Raw genomic sequence first — 18,213 nt, 5'->3', positions numbered from 1 at the left:
AAAACTAAGGTAGAACCAACTTATACCGAGGTAGGCCAAGAGCATCAAGTGGAGTGAATTGCTCTCATGTGGCTAAAGCTTTTCCAATTAGTCTATTATTTTTGGCATCCCCTAAACTAGTATCTTGCCTGGACGTATAAAATTAAGTTACCAAATGAATACCATTCACATTGTCAGGACTGAGTGATAGGAAATTCATACAGATCACACATTCCTCAAAGTTATCAAAATTCTCAGAGAAGCTTTAGGGACCATGTGTACTCTAAGAAAGAGTACTGCCAAGTCATTAGTTTCCTACCCAGACTTCTCTAACTTATTAGAAATTGCAAAGTTTCGGCTGCTCACACTAACAAATCCATCAATTTGTTGGCTTCACCATAGTTATATAAAAATTCAAACAATCAAAATGGTGAGGGAAGGGAGATTGAGGATTAAAAAAACCTAAGTCCTATCCTGTGGAGAAGTGCTAAATTAACTCATTCCACAAATATTCATCAAGTACTTACTATGTGATAGGTAATTTTCTAGACACTGGAGATATAGCAATGAACAACACAAAGTTAAAGGAAAGAAAAAAACACCAAAATCCTGTGCTCAGGGAGCTTTTAACTTAGTTGAAGGAAGAGATGACTATAAAATGAATAAATATATTAGATGCTGATAAATTAGAAATGAAAATAAAGCAGGCCAGGCACAGTGGCTCACGCCTGTAATCTCAGCACTTCGGGAAGCTGAGGTGGGTGAATCACTTGAGGTCAGGAGTTTGAGATCAGCCTGGCCAACATGGTAAAAACCCATCACTATTAAAAATACAAAAATTAGGCCAGGCACAGTGGCTCACACCTGTAATCCTAGCACTTTGGGAGGCCAAGGTGGGCAGATCACTTGAGGTCAGAAGTTCGAAACTAGCCCCGGCCAATATGGTGAAACCTCATCTCTACTAAAAATACAAAAATTAGCCAGAAATCACTTGAACCTGGGAGATGGAGGCTGCAGTGAGCCAAGACTGTGCCACTACACTCCAGCCTGGGTGAAAGAGTGAAACTCCATCTCAAAAAAAAAAAAAATTAGCCAGGCATGGTGGCAGCCACCTACAGTCCCAGCTACTTGGGAGGCTGAAGTGGAGGTTGCGGTGAGCCAAGAATGCGCCACTGCACTCCAGGCCTGGGCAACAGAGCGAGACTCTGTCTCAAAAAAAAAAAAAAAAAAAAAAAAGAAAAGAAAAAGAAAAGAAAGCAGTTTAAGGGGGATAGGAAGTGTTGAGGGTGGAAGATAGTTGGTTGCTATTTTAGGGCAGTTAGGGAATGCTTCTATGCAGGTGATATTTAAGCAGAACCTAAAAAGCAAGGGAGCCAGGCCCTGTAGATATTTTGGTGGAAAAAATTTTCAGGCAGAGAGAACAGAAATTGCAAAGATTCTGAAGTAAAAGCAGGTAGATGTATTTTTTAAATGTGTGTGTGAAATTAGCCAGGCGTGGTGGCAGGCACCTGTAATCCCAGCTACTCTGGAGGCTGAGACAGGAGAATCGCTTGAACCGGGAGGCAGAGGTTGCAGTGAGCCGAGATCGCACCATTGCACCCCAGCCTGGGCAACAAGAGCGAAACTCAGTCTCAAAACAAACAAAAAACCACACACACACACACACACACACACGTGTGTGTGTGTGTTTAAGTAACCAGGGTTCAAAGGCATCACAAGGAAAATTAGAAAATTTTAGAGATTAATGAAAATGAAAATACAACATACCAAAACTTACGGGACACAGCAAAAGCAGTGCTAAGGGGGAAATTTATAGCTATGAATGCTTACATTAAAAAGCAAGAAAGATCTCATATCAACACGCTAACTTTACAACTAAAGGAACTGGAAACAAAAGAACTAGTTATTTGTGTCTTCTCTCTTATTGTTGAAAGAGTATTTTCAACAATTGTACGCCAACAAATCGGATAACCCAGCTGAACAAATTCCTAGAAAGACAATACTTACAAAGACTAAATCACAAAGAAATGGAAATTCTGAATGGAGCTATAACCAGTAAAGAATGGACTCACTAACCAAAAATCTCCTGACAAAGAAAAGCCCTAGATCTGATAGTTTCATAGGTGAATTCTATAAAACATTTCAAGAAGATCTAATACCAGTTCTTCTCAATCTTTTCCCAGAAAAAATCTGGCAAAGGAGAGAACACTTCCCAACTCATTTTGTGAGGCAAGCATTACCCTGATACCAAAGCCAGACAAAGGCAACTACAAGAAAACTACAGATCACTATCCCTTACGAACACTGATAAAAAAAAATCCTCAACAAAATACCAACACATTGAACTGAGCAGCACAAGGATTATACACCATGACCAAGTGGGATTTATTCCTGGAATACAGGGATGGTCCAACATGTAAAAATTGATCAATGTAATATACCACATTAACAGAATGAAGGAAACCACAGAATCATGTCAATCGATGCAGGAAAAGCATGTGACAAAATTCAAAACCCATTAGTCATAAAAATGCTCAACAAACTAGGAATAGAGTGAAACTACCTCAACAAAATAAAAGCAACATATGAAAAACCCACAGCAAACATAATTGATGGTCAAAGACTGAAGAATGTTCCTCTAAAAACAAGAACAGGGCCAGCACAGTGGTTCATGCCTGTAATCACAGCACTATGGGAGGGTAAGAGTAGAGGATCACCCGAAACCAGGAGTTCAGGATCAGCATGGGAAACATAGCGAGACCCCACCTCTAAAAAAAAAAATTATTTTTTTAATTAGCTGGGTGTAGTAGTGTGTCTATAGTCCCAGCTACTCAGGAAACTGAGGCAGGAGGATCTCAAACAAACTAACAAATAAAAGAACAGGAGCAAGACAAGGATGCCCAATGCCCACTTTTGCCACTTCCATTCGACATAATACTGTAAGTTCTAGCTAGAGTAATTAGGCAAGAAAGAAAAATAAGGGCCAGGCATGGTGGCTCACGCCTGTAATCCCAGCACTTTGGAAGGCTGAGGCAGGCGGATCACGAGGTCAAGAGATCGAGACCAGCCTGGCTAAAACGGCAAAACCCCGTCTCTACTAAAAATACGAAAAAAAAAAAAAATTAGCCGTTTATGGTGGCACATGCCTGTAGTACAAGCTACTCGGAAGGCTGAGGCAGGAGAATTGTTTGAACCCAGGAGGCGTAGGTTGCAGCGAGCAGAGATTGCACCACTGCACTCCAGCCTGGGCAACAGAGCGAGACTCCATCTCAAAAAAAAAAAAAAAAAGGAAGAAAAAGAAAAAGAAAAGGCATCCAAATTGAAAAGGAAAAGGTTGAGGGCCAAGAGCGGTGGCTCATGCCTGTAATCCCAGCACTTTGGGACGCCAAGGCGGACGGATCACGAGGCCACGAGTTCAAGACCAGCCTGGCCAAGATGATGAACTCCCACCTCTACTAAAAATACAAAAATTAGCTGGGCGTGGTGGCATGTGCATGTAATCCCAGCTACTTGGGAGGCTGAGGCAGAGAGCTGCTTGAACCCAGGAGGCAGAGGTAACAGTGAGCAGAGATGGCGCCACCGCACTCCAGCCTGGGCGACAGAGCGAGACTCCATCTCAAAAAAAGAAAAAAAGAAAGAAAAGGAAAAAGTAAAATTATCTGTCTGCAGATTATATGATCTTTTATATAGAAAATCTGGCCGGGCGTGGTGGCTCACGCCTATAATCCCAGTAGTTCAGGAACCCCAAGGGGACTTGAGGTCAGGAGTTTGAGACCAGCCTTGCCAACATAGTGAAACCCTGTCTCTACTAAAACTACAAAAACTTAGCTAGGCATGGGCGCATGCCTGTAGTCCCAGCTACTCGGGAGGCTGAGGCAGGAGAATCGCTTGAACCCAGGAGGCAGAGGTTGCAATGAGCCAAGATTGTGCCACTGCACTCCAGCCTGGTGACAGAGCGAGAGTCTGTCTCAAAAGAAAAAAAAAGTAGAAAAGAAAGAAAACCCTAAAATTCTGTGGGGCAAAAGGAGCTAGAGCATCAAGAAGAATAGCTAGTGGATGCTGGGCTTAATAGCTAGGTGATGGGTTGATCTGTGCAGCAAACTGTGATGGCACAGGTTTACCTATGTGATAAACCTGCACATCATGCACATGTACCCCAGAACTTAAAAGTTGATGAAAAAAATAATAAAAATAAGGCCGAGTGCAGTGGCTCACGTCTGTAATCCCAACACTTTGGGAGGCCGAAGCGGGCGGATCACGAGGTCAGGAGTTCAAGACCAGCCTGACCAACGTGATGAAACCCCATCTCTACTAAAAATACAAAAATTGGCCGGGCATGGTGGCGAGCGCCTATAATCCCAGCTACTCCGGAGGCTGAGGCACAGAATTGCTTGAACCCGGGAGGCGGAGGCTGCAGTGAGCCGAGATCACACCACTGCACTCCCGCCTGGGCGACAGACCGAGATTTCGTCTCAAAAAATAAATAAATAAATAAATAAATAAATAATAATAATAAACAGAAGTTCAATAGTTAATAAAAAAAAAAAAAAAAAAAGCCAGGCACAGTGGCTCACGGCTGTAATCCCAGAACTTTGGGAGGCCAAGGCAGGTGGATCACGAGGTCAAGAGATCGAGACCATCCTGGCCAACATGGTGAAACCCCGTCTCTACTAAAAATACAAAAATTAGCTGGGCGTCGTAGCGTGCACCTGTAGTCCCAGCTACTCGGGAGGCTGAGGCAGGAGAATTGCTTGAACCTGGGAGGTAGAGGTTGCAGTGAGCCGAGATCGCGCCACTGCACTCCAGCCTGGCAACAAAGCGAGACTCCATCTCAAAAAAAAAAAAAAAAAAAAAAAAAACAGAAAAAAAGAAAACTCTAAAATTACACACACACACACACAAAAACTGTTAGAACTAATAAGTGAATTCAGCAAAGTAGGTGGATACAAAGTCAACAAGCAAAATCCAGCGACGTTTCTTTTTTTTTTTTTTTTTTTTTTTTGAGACAGAGTCTCACTCTGTTGCCCAGGCTGGAGTACAGTGGCACGATCTTGGCTCACCACAACCTCCACTTTCCAGGTTCAAGCGATTCTCCTGCCTCAGCCTCCTAAGTAGCTGGGACTACAGGCATGCGCCACCATGCATGGCTAATTTTTGTATTTTTAGTAGAGACAGGGTTTCACTATGTTGGCCAGGCTGGTCTTGAACTCCTGATCTCGTGATCAGGAGTTGGGAGGCCCACCTTGCCTCCCAAAGTGCTGGGATAACAGGTGAGAGCGACTGCGTCCAGCCTCCAGTTACATTTTTATACACTAAGAATGAACAATCTAAAAAGGAAATTACAAAAACAACTCAATTTAAAATAGCATCAAAAAGAATAAAATATTAATAATTAATTTAACCAAGGAGGTGAAAGACTTATAAAATGAAAACTATAAAACACTGCTGAGGCCAGGCGCAGTGGCTCACGCCTATAATCCCAGCACTTTGGGAGGCCAAGGCGGGTGGATCACCTGAGGTCAAGAGTTCGTGACCAGCCTGACCAACATGGTGAAACTTTGTCTCTAGTAAAAATACAAAAATTAGCTGGTCGTGGTGCCGCATACCTGTAATCCCAGCTACTCGGAAGGCTGAGGCAGGAGAATCACTTGAACTCGGGAGGTGGAGGTTGCAATTAGCTAAGATTGTGCCACTGCACTCCAGCCTGGACAACAAGAGCGAAACTCCATCTCAAAAAAAAAAAAAAACAAAAAAAAAAACTGCTGGCAGAAATTAAGGGGCATAAATAAATGGAAACACATCCCTTGTTCATGAACTGAAAGACTTAATATTGTTAAGATGCCAATACTACCCAAAGTGATCTATAGATTCAATGTAATCCCTATTAAAATCCCAATGACGTGTTTTACAAAAATAGAAAAATTCATCCTCAAATTCATACGGAATCCCAAGGGAGTCCAGATAGCCAAAACAATCTTGAAAAAGAACAAAGCTGGAGGACTCACACTTCCCGATTTCAAAACTTACTACAAAGCTGCAATAATCAAAACCATGTGGTACTGACATAAAGACAGACTTATAGACCAATGGAACAGAACAGCACTTAGAAATAAGCCCTCTTACATATGAGCAAATGATTTTTAATAAGGTTGCCAAGACCATTCAATCAGAAAAAGACAAGCTTTTCACCAAATGGTGCTGGGAAACTAAATATCCATATGCAAAAGAATGAGGTTGGACCCTTATCTAACACAATATACAAAAATTAACTCAAAATGGATCAAAAATGTATGTAAGACCTAAAGCTATAAAACTCTTAGAAGAAAACATAAGGCAAAAGCTTCACAACAATGGATTTGGCAATGATTTCTTGGATATAACACCAAAGATACAGGGAACAAAAACAAAAAGACAAACTGGACTTCATAAAAATTTAAAATGTTTGTGTATCAAAAGACAGCATCCCTGTGATCCCAGCTACCTGGAAGGCTGAGGTAGGAGGACTATTTGAGCCCAGGAGTTCACAACAAGTCTGGGCAATAAAGCAAGATACTATATTTAAAGGTGAGAAAAAAAAATAGCCCAGGCACGGGCTCACGCCTGTAATCCCAGTACTTTGGGAGGCCAGGGTGGGCGGAACACCTGAGATCAGGAGTTCAAGACCAGCCTGACCAACATGGTGAAACCCCATCTCTACTAAAAATACAAAATTAGCCAGGCGTGGTGGCGCATGCCTGTAATCCCAGCTACTCTAGAGGCTGAGGCAGGAAAATGGCTTGAACCCAGGAGGCGGAGGTTGCAGTAAGCCAAGATCGTACCAATGCACTCCAGCCTAGGCAACGAGAGCAAAATTCCGTCTCAAAAAACAAACAAACAAACAAACCCAAGGGAAAAAAAAAAGACTTTATCTTCCTTTTCTCCATCATAGTGCAGGATCAAGGTAAAAAAAGAGAACTCTGGCCAGATGAGGGCTCACACTCATAATCCCAGCACTTTGGGAGGCCAAAATGGGTGGATCACTTGAGGCCAGTAGTTCAAGACCAGCCTGGCCAACAAGGCGAAACCCCATCTCTACTAAAAATACAAAAAATTAGCCAGGCATGGTGGTGCACACCTGTAATCCCAGATACTTGGGAGGCTGAAGCATAAGAATTGCTTGAACCTGACAGGCAGAGGTTACAGTGAGCCGAGACTGTGCCACTGCACTCCAGCCTGGGTGACAGAACGATTTTCTGTCTCAACATCTGTATGGAGGAGACTGAAGATGACTGACCCCAGCAGCCAAGGTGTTGGAGCAGCTCATAGGCCAGACCCCTGTGTTCTCCAAAGTCAAATACATTGTCAGATCCTTTAGCATCAGGAGAAATGAAGATTGCCACCCACTGCACAAAGGGCCAAAGCAGAAGAAACCCTGAAGAAAGGTCTAAAGATGCAGGAGTGTGAATCAAGAAAAAACAACTTCTCAGATACTGGAAACTTTGGTTTGGAGATCCAGGAACACATAGATTTGGGTATCAAATGTGACCCATGCATTGGTATCTACAGCCTGGACTTCTATATGGTGCTGGGTAGGCCTGGTTTCAGCACTGCAGACACATAGCACAGAACAGGCTGCACTGGGGCCAAACACAGAATCAACAAAGAGGCCATGCACTGGTTCCAAAAAGAAAAAGAAAGGAAAAGACCACACGGTATCAATGAGTACAAAGGCAACCCACAGTAATGGGGAAAAAATTTTTGCCATTTATGTATCTGAAAATATCCAAAATATATAGAAAATTCCTAAAACTCAACAACAAAAAAGCAAACCAATTTAAAAATGGGCAAAGGACTTAAACAGACATTTCTCCAAAGATACACAAAATGGCCAGTAAACACATGAAAAGATGCTCAACATCATTAATCATTAGGGAAATACAAATCAAAACTACAATGAGATAGCACCTCACACCCAATGGATGGCTACTTGAAAAAAAAAAAAGAAACAGAAAATAAATGTTGGTGAGGATGTGGAGAAATTGGAACCCTTATGCACTGTTGGTGGGAATGTAAAATGGTCCAGCCACTGTGGAAAATAGTTTGTCGGTTCCTCAAAAACTTTAAAATAGAATTATCATATGATCCAGCAATTACAATTCTGGGTAAATACCCAAAAGAATTGAAAACCCATATTCATAGCAACATTATTCATAATAGCTAAAAGTAAGAAGTAACTCAAGGCGGGGCTCCGTAGCTCACGCCTGTAATCCCGGCTCTTAGGGAGGCCGAGGTGGGCAGATCACAAGGTCAGGAGATGGAGACCATCCTGGCTAATATGGTGAAACCCCGTCTCTACTAAAAATACAAAAAATTAGCCGGGCGAGATGGCGGGCGCCTGTAGTCCCAGCTCCTTGGGAGGCTGAGGCAGGAGAATGGCGTGAACCCGGGAGATGGAGCTTGCAGTGTGAGCCAAGACCGCGCCACTGCACTCCAGCCTGGGCAACAGAGCGAGACTTGGTCTCAAAAACAACAACAAAAAAAGAAGTAACTCAAGTGTCCATTGACATATGAAGGGACAAGCAAAATGTGGTATATACATATAATAAATACTATGCAGCCTTAAAAAGGAAGAAAACCCTGACATTTGCTACAACATGGTCCAACCTGGAGGACATTATGCCTAAGTGGAATGAGCAAGTCACAAAAGGATAAATACTGTATTATGACTCCACTTTATGAAGTACTTAGAGTAGTCAAAATCATAGACAGTCGAATGGTAGGTGTCGGGTTGATGGGAGAGGGAAATGGGGAGTTATTGTTTAATGTGTATAGAGTTTCAGTTTTTCATGATGAAAAGAGTTATGGAGATGGATGGTAGTAATTGTCGCAGAATATTATGTATTTAATATCACTGAACTGTACACTTAAAAGTGGTTAAGATGTTAAATTTTATATTATGTGTATTTGAAAACGACTTTTTAAATTGGGAAAAAAATAGGGGACGGAATAGGAGGGGCATAAGAAAGAGAACCAGTAGCGCATTATGTAGGAATCTGTAAACTTTAACCTGTGGGTCAAACCTGGCCCCTGCCCTGCCAGATTTAAGAATGATTTTTACAGTTTTAAAGTGTTCTTAAAAAAAAAAGATCAGAAAATAATGAGACAGAAGCCACATGTAGAGGGGTACAGTAGCTCACGCCTATAATCCCAGCACTTTGGGAGGCCGAGGCGGGTGGATTCTCTGAGGTCAGGAGTTCGAGACCAGCCTGGCCAACATGGTGAAACCCCATCTCTACTAAAAATACAAAAATTAGCCAGGCATGGCGGTGTGCGCCTGTAATCCCAGCTACCTGAGAGGCTGAAGTGGGAAAATCGCTTGAATCCGGGAGGCGGAGGTTGCAGTGAGCTGAGATTGCACCACTGCACTACGGCCTAAGAGAGCGAGACTCCGTCTCAAAAAAAACTGATAAACCACATGTGATCTGCAAAGCCTAAAGTATTTAAATAAAATAAATATTTATTTCTCTGGGCCCTTTACAGAAAAGGCTTACCAACCCGAGGACCTCGCTTGCCAACCCCTGAGGACCTCGTAACTCATAAGCCGCCTATTTACTAAAGCTTAATGACAGACGCACCAGGAAGGCTATTTGAAAGATAAAGGCTAATCTGAAAAAAAAAAAAATCTCTTTACACAAAAATTATTGTAAATATTAGACACAAGCAAAGAACTATTCTATTCATTGGTGATAAAGTAAATCTCTTCTAAGACTTGAAATGTATACGGATCATAAACATCAAGTTCAAGATAATGGTTAACAGTGGCTGGAGGAAAAGGGATGGAGAGGGAAAAGGGGGGCTCCAGCAATGATTGTTTTGTTTCTTAATCTGGGTGATGAATATACAAATGTTTATTACATTGTTCTTAATAACTTTTTGTAAGTCTGAAATATTTTGTAACTAACATTAAAAAAAGAAATTAAATAAATGCATACGGAAAAGGTAATATTGCCTGGTTTTATTAAACAACCAAAATAATTTTAAAATTTGCACTTGTTATATGCACTGCATTTTTAAATAAAAATCTTCAAACAACTAACTACTAACAGAAGCCCCAGAGTACAACAACTATTAAGTGTCACTGGCTAGACTTAAGCCTGCCACCCAATTTCCTCTCTGGCACCTAGTTTAGAAACCTAGTCATCACCTTCGATATCCACAATTCAAGTTACCAGGGCCGAGTAAACAATAGCCTAAGAAAGTTTGTTGATACAAGTTTTTCTAAAAAATAACCTTTTAATTTTAGAATACTTCGGGGTTTACAGAAAAGTTGCAACAGCAACTGTTAACAGCCACAAAAACAGCCACACAAAACACACATACTCAGTAAACTGTGGAGAGCCTCTAAAAAGTTGAATAAATCAATTCTAACTAAGCAGCAGTTTCTAGCTCATTTTAAAATTGGGAAGTTATTTGGAAACCAGTCAGGGGAGGGCCGAACACCCCTCCACATCCCTTTATCTCGAAATATCCGTTTAGTTTGGTCTATGAACAAACAGGCAGATGGAAGGGAAAACTGCAGCACAATCAGAAATTTACACTAGCTTAACTTGTCTTGATCTTTTAAAAAACATAAACTCACTTTATAACTTAATTTTTAATGTTTAAAGACAGAGATGTTTACTTGTTTAGTAGGGATGCAGAAAATATTGCATCTAGAATAAAGAGAACAGTGATTGATTGCTTTTTAGAGGTAATAATACCAACGTAAGTGCTTAACCATCTGCAAAATAGGTATTCAGTCTTACTTCCAAACTGACAAACTACATGAAGTAGCATATAAAAGTGACACCTAAATCTTAATTGACTATAGTTTAAACATAAGAACGCACTTTTCAGTATGGAACAGTGATCAAATCAAACATGCTATTTTCTCCTAAAAACCACATACACACAGCAACCGGGTGTCATTTTTATCGAACAGAACGCGGAGAACCAAGAAACTGGGACCCTCAGGAAATGCAAATAAAATCCCTCTCCCTGGACCGCGCAGTAGGGGGCCCAGCAGCGAAGCCGCAGCGCTCGGAATCCTGTCAGCCCTCTCCCTACCTGCATCTCACCACCACCTGGATGTTCTTCCCCTTCTCCTCTTTCTTCTTCGCAGACGAATTTGGCTGCGACGCCATGGCGGTCCCCGCCAAAAAATCAAGGCCCGGCCGCGGACCTGGGCGCTGTGAGGGGCGGAGGCGCTTGGCGGCCGACAGGGGCCGGAGTCTCCCCGGTCCCTCTCGGGCGCTGGCGTGGCCTGGAGGACCGACGCACGCAGGTCGGCGTCCCCGCTCTCTACCCGGTACTCTGGCCGTGGCGTTTGTCCCGCGCCAGTCGGAGCCGCCAAATCACTAATCTCGTCTCCGCCCGAATCCCCAGAAACCAAGCAACGACTCGGCGCCTCAATTTGAAAAAGGGACAGAGTAGCCGGACCAATGGCTGCGCTGACGCGCAAGGCACCATGGGATGCAGTATCCTCCCTGGAGCCCCGCCCTCGGAGCGTGGCCTTCGGGAACGTAAAGAGGTGGTCTGTCCGCTTGCTCCGGAACTTGGTAGTCCAGAGCCGAGACGCTAGAACTGAGTGTGGAACTTTTAGCGTAGCGTGGCTCAACTTACATAACGTCCCTAGCCCAAAATTCCCTCAGCTGCAGAGAGGAAATAATAGTAACCATCTCAGAGGGTTAGGGTGAGAATTAATGAGCTTGTGGAAGTAAATAGATTGGAATATATGGTAAGCACTCGCCATGATTATAATTATTAGAGAATTGTAAGAGAGGGCAGTAGAAGCACAGAAGAGAGGTCCAAAGCGAGCCGCCATCCCGGAGGCAGAGACCAGAATAGTCTTTGTGTGTGTGTGTGTGTGTGAGACGGAGTCTCGCTCTTGTCACCCAGGCTGGAGTGCAGTGGCGCGATCTCGGCTCACTGCGACCTCCACTTCCCAGGTTCAAGCGATTCTGCTGCTTCAGCCCCCGAGTAGCTGGGATTACAGGTGCGTGCCACCACGCCCGGCTAATATTTGTATTTTCAGTAGAGATGTGGTTTCACCATGTTGGCCAGGCTGGTCTCGAACTCCTGACCTCAGATGATCCACCCGCCTCGGCCTCCCAAAGTGCTGGGATTACAGGCGTGAGCCACCGCGCCCGGTCCAGAATAGGCTTGAAGAATAATTAATGTTGGGGCCCGGTGGCTCACGCCTGTAATCCCAACACTTTAACGGGCCGAGGTAGGACGATAACTTAAGTTCCAGGAGTTTGAGACCAGTCTGGACGACATAGGGAGACCCCCCCTCCCCGCGCCTCCCAACGGGTCTCAACAAAAAATAGAGGGGAAAAAATAGCCTGGTGTGGTGATGCGTGCCTTTTGGTCCCATCTACTCGGGAGGCTGAGGAAGAAGGATCGCTGAACACGGGAGATCGAGGCTGCACTGAGCCGGGATTATGTCGCTGGATTACTCCAGCCTAGGCGACAGAGCAATGCCCTTTCTCAAAAAGAAAATAATAATAATAATTAGGAAGTGTTAAGCGATAAGGCTACTACAGGTTCCAAATCGTGATGAAATGGACACTGGACGCCATTTGGAGGACTCTGAATTTATCCTTTAGTCATCATCTCTAAGTGACTCCAGGCAAGAAAGCAGGGTCCGCCTCGATTTTAGAACGACTGCACTGACCGAGTGACGCAGGCCGCGGGCGCGCTGCGCTCCCCGTTTCTGCGCGGCGCAGCGGGCGGTGGCATCTCAAGGAAGCTGCGCAAACATCCGCCGCCCCGGCCTACGGATCCCAGCATGCAGCGCTCGCTGGGGCCTGCGCGCCCTCGGTCACCTCCGCCTGCTGCGGGAGAACTTTTCGGCGTCTTGGCAGTGCCTGGCGTGACTCGACCGCTGTAGGTGTGGTACGCCGCACCAGGAAATACTGAAACGGGAGCCTATTGTTATGAATAACTTTTAAAATCTTAAGGAAATTGAACACTTGAACAAAGGATTTTTAGCAAAGCAATTTTATTTTTGCGCAGAGGGGTACCTTTTTGGCCAGTCGCCAGGAGAGCACACCTGAACAAAGGGGCAGGAGTCTTTATTTTTGACGCAAGTCCTGCCCCTGTATCTTTTTCCCATTTGCTGGGGTCTTGTCGTATAATCTAAACTAATCCCGGTTGGCTAAACATTTGATTTTTTTTAGCTAAGGTGGGTACTTAAAAGAAAACGGACAGGAAAGGGGAAGGGGTGTCTGTAATGAGCTAAAAAGTTAGTCCCTTCAAATAAGGAAAGGAATGTGAGCTGGTATTGATAAGGCCTGGTATTGTGGCGTGCCTGGGCATTTAACAAAAGCAAAAAAGGAGAAAAAGAGAAAAAAGGGAGGGTACTATGAATTAAACAATAAAAGATTGATCGGGTTATTTGAAGAGAAACATCATATCCCACACTATGTTGTAGTCGGTTCCTGGAACTGCGCTTCTGGCCCACACAACCCATGGGAACCTAAATGTCGTGTTAGTCTATTAAGTAACAGCCCGGTGTAGTGGAAGGCTCTGATGTCCTTTTTGTGTTCCTCCACTTGCTAATCCCCTACATGCGCGCCCCCCCCCAGCCCCCCGCCCCAAGGAAATAACTGCATCTACAGCTCCTTCTGCTGGTCATCTCTATTTTGAGTAGCCAGCTGTTTATTGATATCTCCTCTTAGGTGGCTCGCTGGCATTTCAAAATGGGACCTATCTCCACCCTAATCTTTTCTCATCTGGATACTGGTGCTAACCAGAACCTTTGATTCCTCCACGTGTAGTGGAGTCCTGTTGATTTTATCTCTCCTCCGATGATCACCCTAGTCCAAGGCTCTTATCTCTTCCCTGAACAACTGTCATCTACCTCCTTAACAAGTTTATCTTCTGCCCTTATCTCCTACCCCCGACCCCTCCACTACATTTACTCAGCAAGGGAAGTGTCTTTTAAGAAATAAGAAAATAAGATTATGCTCTTCATCTGCTTTTTAATCTTACACTACCTTCTCATTTGTATTTGGAATTAAATCCAAACTCATTACCATGCCCTGTAGGGTCCTCATGATCTGGCCCTTGTCCATACCACCAACTAAAGGCACTTTCCAAAAATCTCATTACCATGCTTCAGAGCTCCTAGCTTTTTCCTGTGGCCAGGCCCTTGTACCTGACCTACCCTCTGCCCTGAACTCTGTTTGGCTCTTTGCATGGCTTACCCATCTCATTCTTCAGCTCTCAGTTGAACTTTCTCTTTTAAAAACACCTCTCCTGACCACCCTATCTAAAGCACATTCTTCATAATTTTCTTTTTTTTTTTTGAGACGGAGTCTTGCCCTGTCCCCCATGCTGAAGTGCAGTGGCGGGATCTCAGCTCACTGCAACCTCCGCCTCCTGGGTTCAAGCAATTCTTGTGCCTCAGCCTCCTGAATAGGTGGGATTACAAGTGCCCCACCATGCCCGGCTAATTTTTTTTTCTATTTTTAGTAGAGACTCGGTTTCACCATGTTGGCCAGGCTAGTCTCGAACTCCTGGCCTCAAGTAATCTGCCCTCCTTGGCCTCCCAAAGTGCTGGGATTACAGATGTGAGCCACTGCACCTGGCCTTCCTCTTATAACCTTCTATCTCAGAACCCTGTCTATTTTCTTCATAACACTACAGGCAATATATTGTGTGTATTGACAATATATTACATTGTCAATATATTGTGTGTCTCCCTGGATAGAATGTAAGTTTCATTAGGGACCCTGTCTTTTTGTTCTGTATTATTTTCCCAGTGTCTTGAACAAGACTTACACCAAAGTAAGGCTTTACTCAATAAATATATATTGAGTACCAGAAGGAAATTACTTCACCTCTATCAGCCCTGGTTTCCTTATCTGTAAAATGGAGATAATAATAATTACTATTATTGTGAGGATTAAAATAACATATAAAGTACCTGGGATACAATAGGAAAAAAAAATCTTAATTTCTCCTTTTTGGCTGGGCACGGTGGCTCATGCCTTTAATCCCAGCACTTTGGGAGGCCGAGATGGGCAGATCATAAGGTCAGGAATTCAAGACCAGTTTGGCCAATAAATATGGTAAAACCCCGTCTCTACTAAAAATACAAAAAAAATTAGCCAGGTGTGGTGGTGGGCGCCTATAGTCCCAGCTATTCAGGAGGCTGAAGCAGGAGAATCGCTTCAACCCAGGAGGTAGAGGTTGCAGTGAGCCGAGATGGCACCACTGGACTCCAGCCTGGGTGACAGAGCTAGACTCTGTCTCAAAAAAAAAAAAAAAAAAATCCCCTTTTCTTTCTTTCTTTTTTTTTTTTTTTTTTGAGTCAGGGTCTTGCTCTATCACCAAGGCTGGAGTACAATACACCATCACGGCTCACTGAAGCCTGGACCTCCTGGGCTCAAGGGATCCTCCCATCTCAGCCTCCTGAGTAGCTGGGACTATAGGCACAAGCCACCAGACCTGGCTAATTTTTTTTTTCCTTTGGTAGATATGGGGGTCTCCCTATGCTGCCCAGGCTGGTCTTGAACTCCTGGTCTCAAGTAATCCTCCCACCTCAGCCTCCTAAACTGTTGGAATTATAGGCATAAGCTACCCTGCTGGGCCGTCTTTCCTTTCTCTTTAGCAAATATTCAAACAATATATATGTTAACAGTCACATGGGTTGACGCAAGACATTCAAGAGTCTCCCTTTGATAATAGATACAGCTACCATTTACCTAGGGTTTACTGTGAGTCAGACTCCATGCTAAAGGCTTTGTGTGTATCATCTCATTTAATCTTCAGAACAACTTTGTGAAGTAGGAACTATTATTTTCCACTATTTTATCAGTAAACTAGCCAAATAAGTTTGTCTGTAGTCATACAGCATATGACTGTACTTACACTTTAATCATAGTGTAAGGTTAACTATTAGGGAAGGAACTTAGAATTCTTTCCCATTCCAACTCCCAGGTTCTTAACTACTGTCTTTCCCATTGAGTTTTTTTCATTTGCTAAGTGCACATGTATTCTTTTTTTTTTTTAATTGAGACGGAGTACTGCTGTGTCGCCAGGCTGGAGTACAGTGGCACAATCTTGGCTCACCGCAACCTCTGCCTCCCGGGTTCAAGCAATTCTCATGCCTCAGCCTCTGAATAACTGGGTTTACAGGCACGCGCTACCACACCCAGCTAATTTTTGTATTTTTAGTAGAGACGAGGTTTCGCCATGTTGGCCAGGATGGTCTCGAACTCCTGACCTCGTGATCCACCCGCCTCGGCCTCCCAAAGTGCTGAGATTATAGGCATGAGCCTGCCTGGTCACATCCACTTTTCTCATACTCTTTTTGAAATGCTTACTGTGGGCCTGGCAGTGAATATACAGGCTGAATTATTGTACTTGCCCTCAGGGCTAAGTCTAATAGAGATAGTCAGGGTCTAATGGCCCCATGTAAGTGTTTTGTTGCACTAAGCAGTCCCTGAAATGTCATTTTACATTGCCTTTGTTGAGTTCAAACTACTCAGGCTAATAATCAACATTTCTCGGCTGGGCACGGAGGCTCACGCCTGTAATCCCAGCACTTTGGGAGGCCAAGGCAGGTAGATCACCTGAGGTCAGGGGTTCGAGACCATCCTGGCCAACATGGCGAAACCCCATCTCTACTAAAAATACAAAAATTAGCTGGGTGTGGTGGCACGTGACTGTAATCCCAGCTACTTGGGAGGCTGAGGCAGGAGACTCACTTGAACCCTGGAGGTGGAGGTTGCAGTGAGCCAAGATCACGCCATTGCACTCCAGCCTGGGCAACAGAGCGAGGCTCCATCTCAAAACAAACAAATTAGCTGGGGCCGGGTGTGGTGGCTCACACCTGTAATCCCAGCACTTTGGAAGGCCAAGATGGGCAGATCACCAGGTCAGGAGTTTGAGACCATCCTAGCCAATATGGTGAAACCTCGTCTCTACTAAAAATACAAAAAAAAAAAAAATTAGCATGGTGGCGTGTGCCAGTGGTCCCAGCTACTCGGGAGACTGAGGCAGGAGAATCACTTGAACTTCGGAGGCAGAGGCTGCAGTGAGCCGAGATCACGCCACTACACACCAGCCTGGCGACACAGCAAGACTCCGTCTCAATAATAATAACAATTATAATAATTTAAGTCTAGTTAAACTGAATTCTAACAATGCAACATCATTGCCCACGTGTTTGCTCTGGCATTTCTCTTTCAGGAGTATATGTACTTCTCGAATAAACTATTTTAAATTGATTTTTATTTTTCTTAAAGAAAAACATGGAGGCTGGGCATGGCAGCTCATACCTGTAATACCAGGCAGGAGAACTGCCTGAACCTGGGAGGCAGAAGTTGCAGTGAGCCAAGAGCATGCCACTGCACTCCAGCCTGGGTGACAGAGTATGACTTCGTCTCAAAAAAAAAAAGAAAGAAAGAAAAGAAAGGAAAAGAAAAGAAAAGAAGAACGTGGAAATGTTTTATAAAGTTAAATAGTTCTAAAAGGCTTGTAACAACAACAACAAAAAAAGTATTTTATCAGCCTTATTCCACACCAATGCCTCTAGACCTTTACCCCAGAAACAACCAACCACTTTAGTTGTTTTTGCTGGCATTTACACATTTCTATTTTCATAAGGAATTTGTATATACCGTTATTTCATTTATTTATTTATTTATTATTTTTTTGAGACAGGGTCTCACTCTGTTGCCCAGGCTAGAGTGCAGTGGCTCTATCAGGTATCACTGCAGCCTCAACTGCTCCCATTGAAGCAATCCTATTGCCTCAGCCTCCTGAGTAGCTGGGGCCACAGGCACATGCCACTACACCTGGCAAATTTTTTTCTATTTTTTTGTAGAGACAGGGTCTCACTTTGTGGTCCAGGCTGGTCTTGAACTCCTGGGCTCAAGTGATTCCCCCACCTTGGCCTCCCAAAGTGCTGGAATTACCGGCATGAGCCACCGCGCCTGGCCCTTGACCTCCTGGGTTCCAGCAGTCCACTTCCACCTCCTGAATAGCCTCAACTGCATCAGTTGAAGTGATCTTACTGCCTCAGCCTCATGAGTACCTGGGACTACAGGCGCACACCACCACACCCAGTAATTTTTAAAGTTGTTCATAGACACAGGGTATTGCTTTGTTACCCAGGCTGGTCTCAAGCTGCTGGACTCAAGCAATCCTCTGCCTCAGCCTTCCACAGTGCTAGGATTACAGGCATGAGCCACCCCTGTGCCA

The 18,213-nt window shown here is 44.0% G+C and overlaps 1 protein-coding gene across 1 annotated transcript in view; it reads right to left on the bottom strand.

Annotated features, from left to right (window-relative positions):
- KIF11 (kinesin family member 11) overlaps nucleotides 1-11,588 on the bottom strand; it is a 63,004-nt gene extending 51,416 nt beyond the window's left edge. Inside the window, exon 1 of the mRNA XM_031015337.3 lies at nucleotides 11,065-11,588. Coding sequence (XP_030871197.1) covers nucleotides 11,065-11,141 — 77 coding nt within the window. The 5' untranslated portion in view covers nucleotides 11,142-11,588. The remainder of the gene's footprint in view (nucleotides 1-11,064) is intronic.
- Nucleotides 11,589-18,213: the final 6,625 nt, after the last annotated feature.

Source organism: Gorilla gorilla, chromosome 8 (genome assembly GCF_029281585.2).
Source record: "Gorilla gorilla gorilla isolate KB3781 chromosome 8, NHGRI_mGorGor1-v2.1_pri, whole genome shotgun sequence".
In the NCBI taxonomy this organism is placed as follows: domain Eukaryota; kingdom Metazoa; phylum Chordata; class Mammalia; order Primates; family Hominidae; genus Gorilla; species Gorilla gorilla.
Note: the sequence above shows the minus strand (reverse complement) of the source record. Positions and strands in the feature narration are given on the sequence as shown.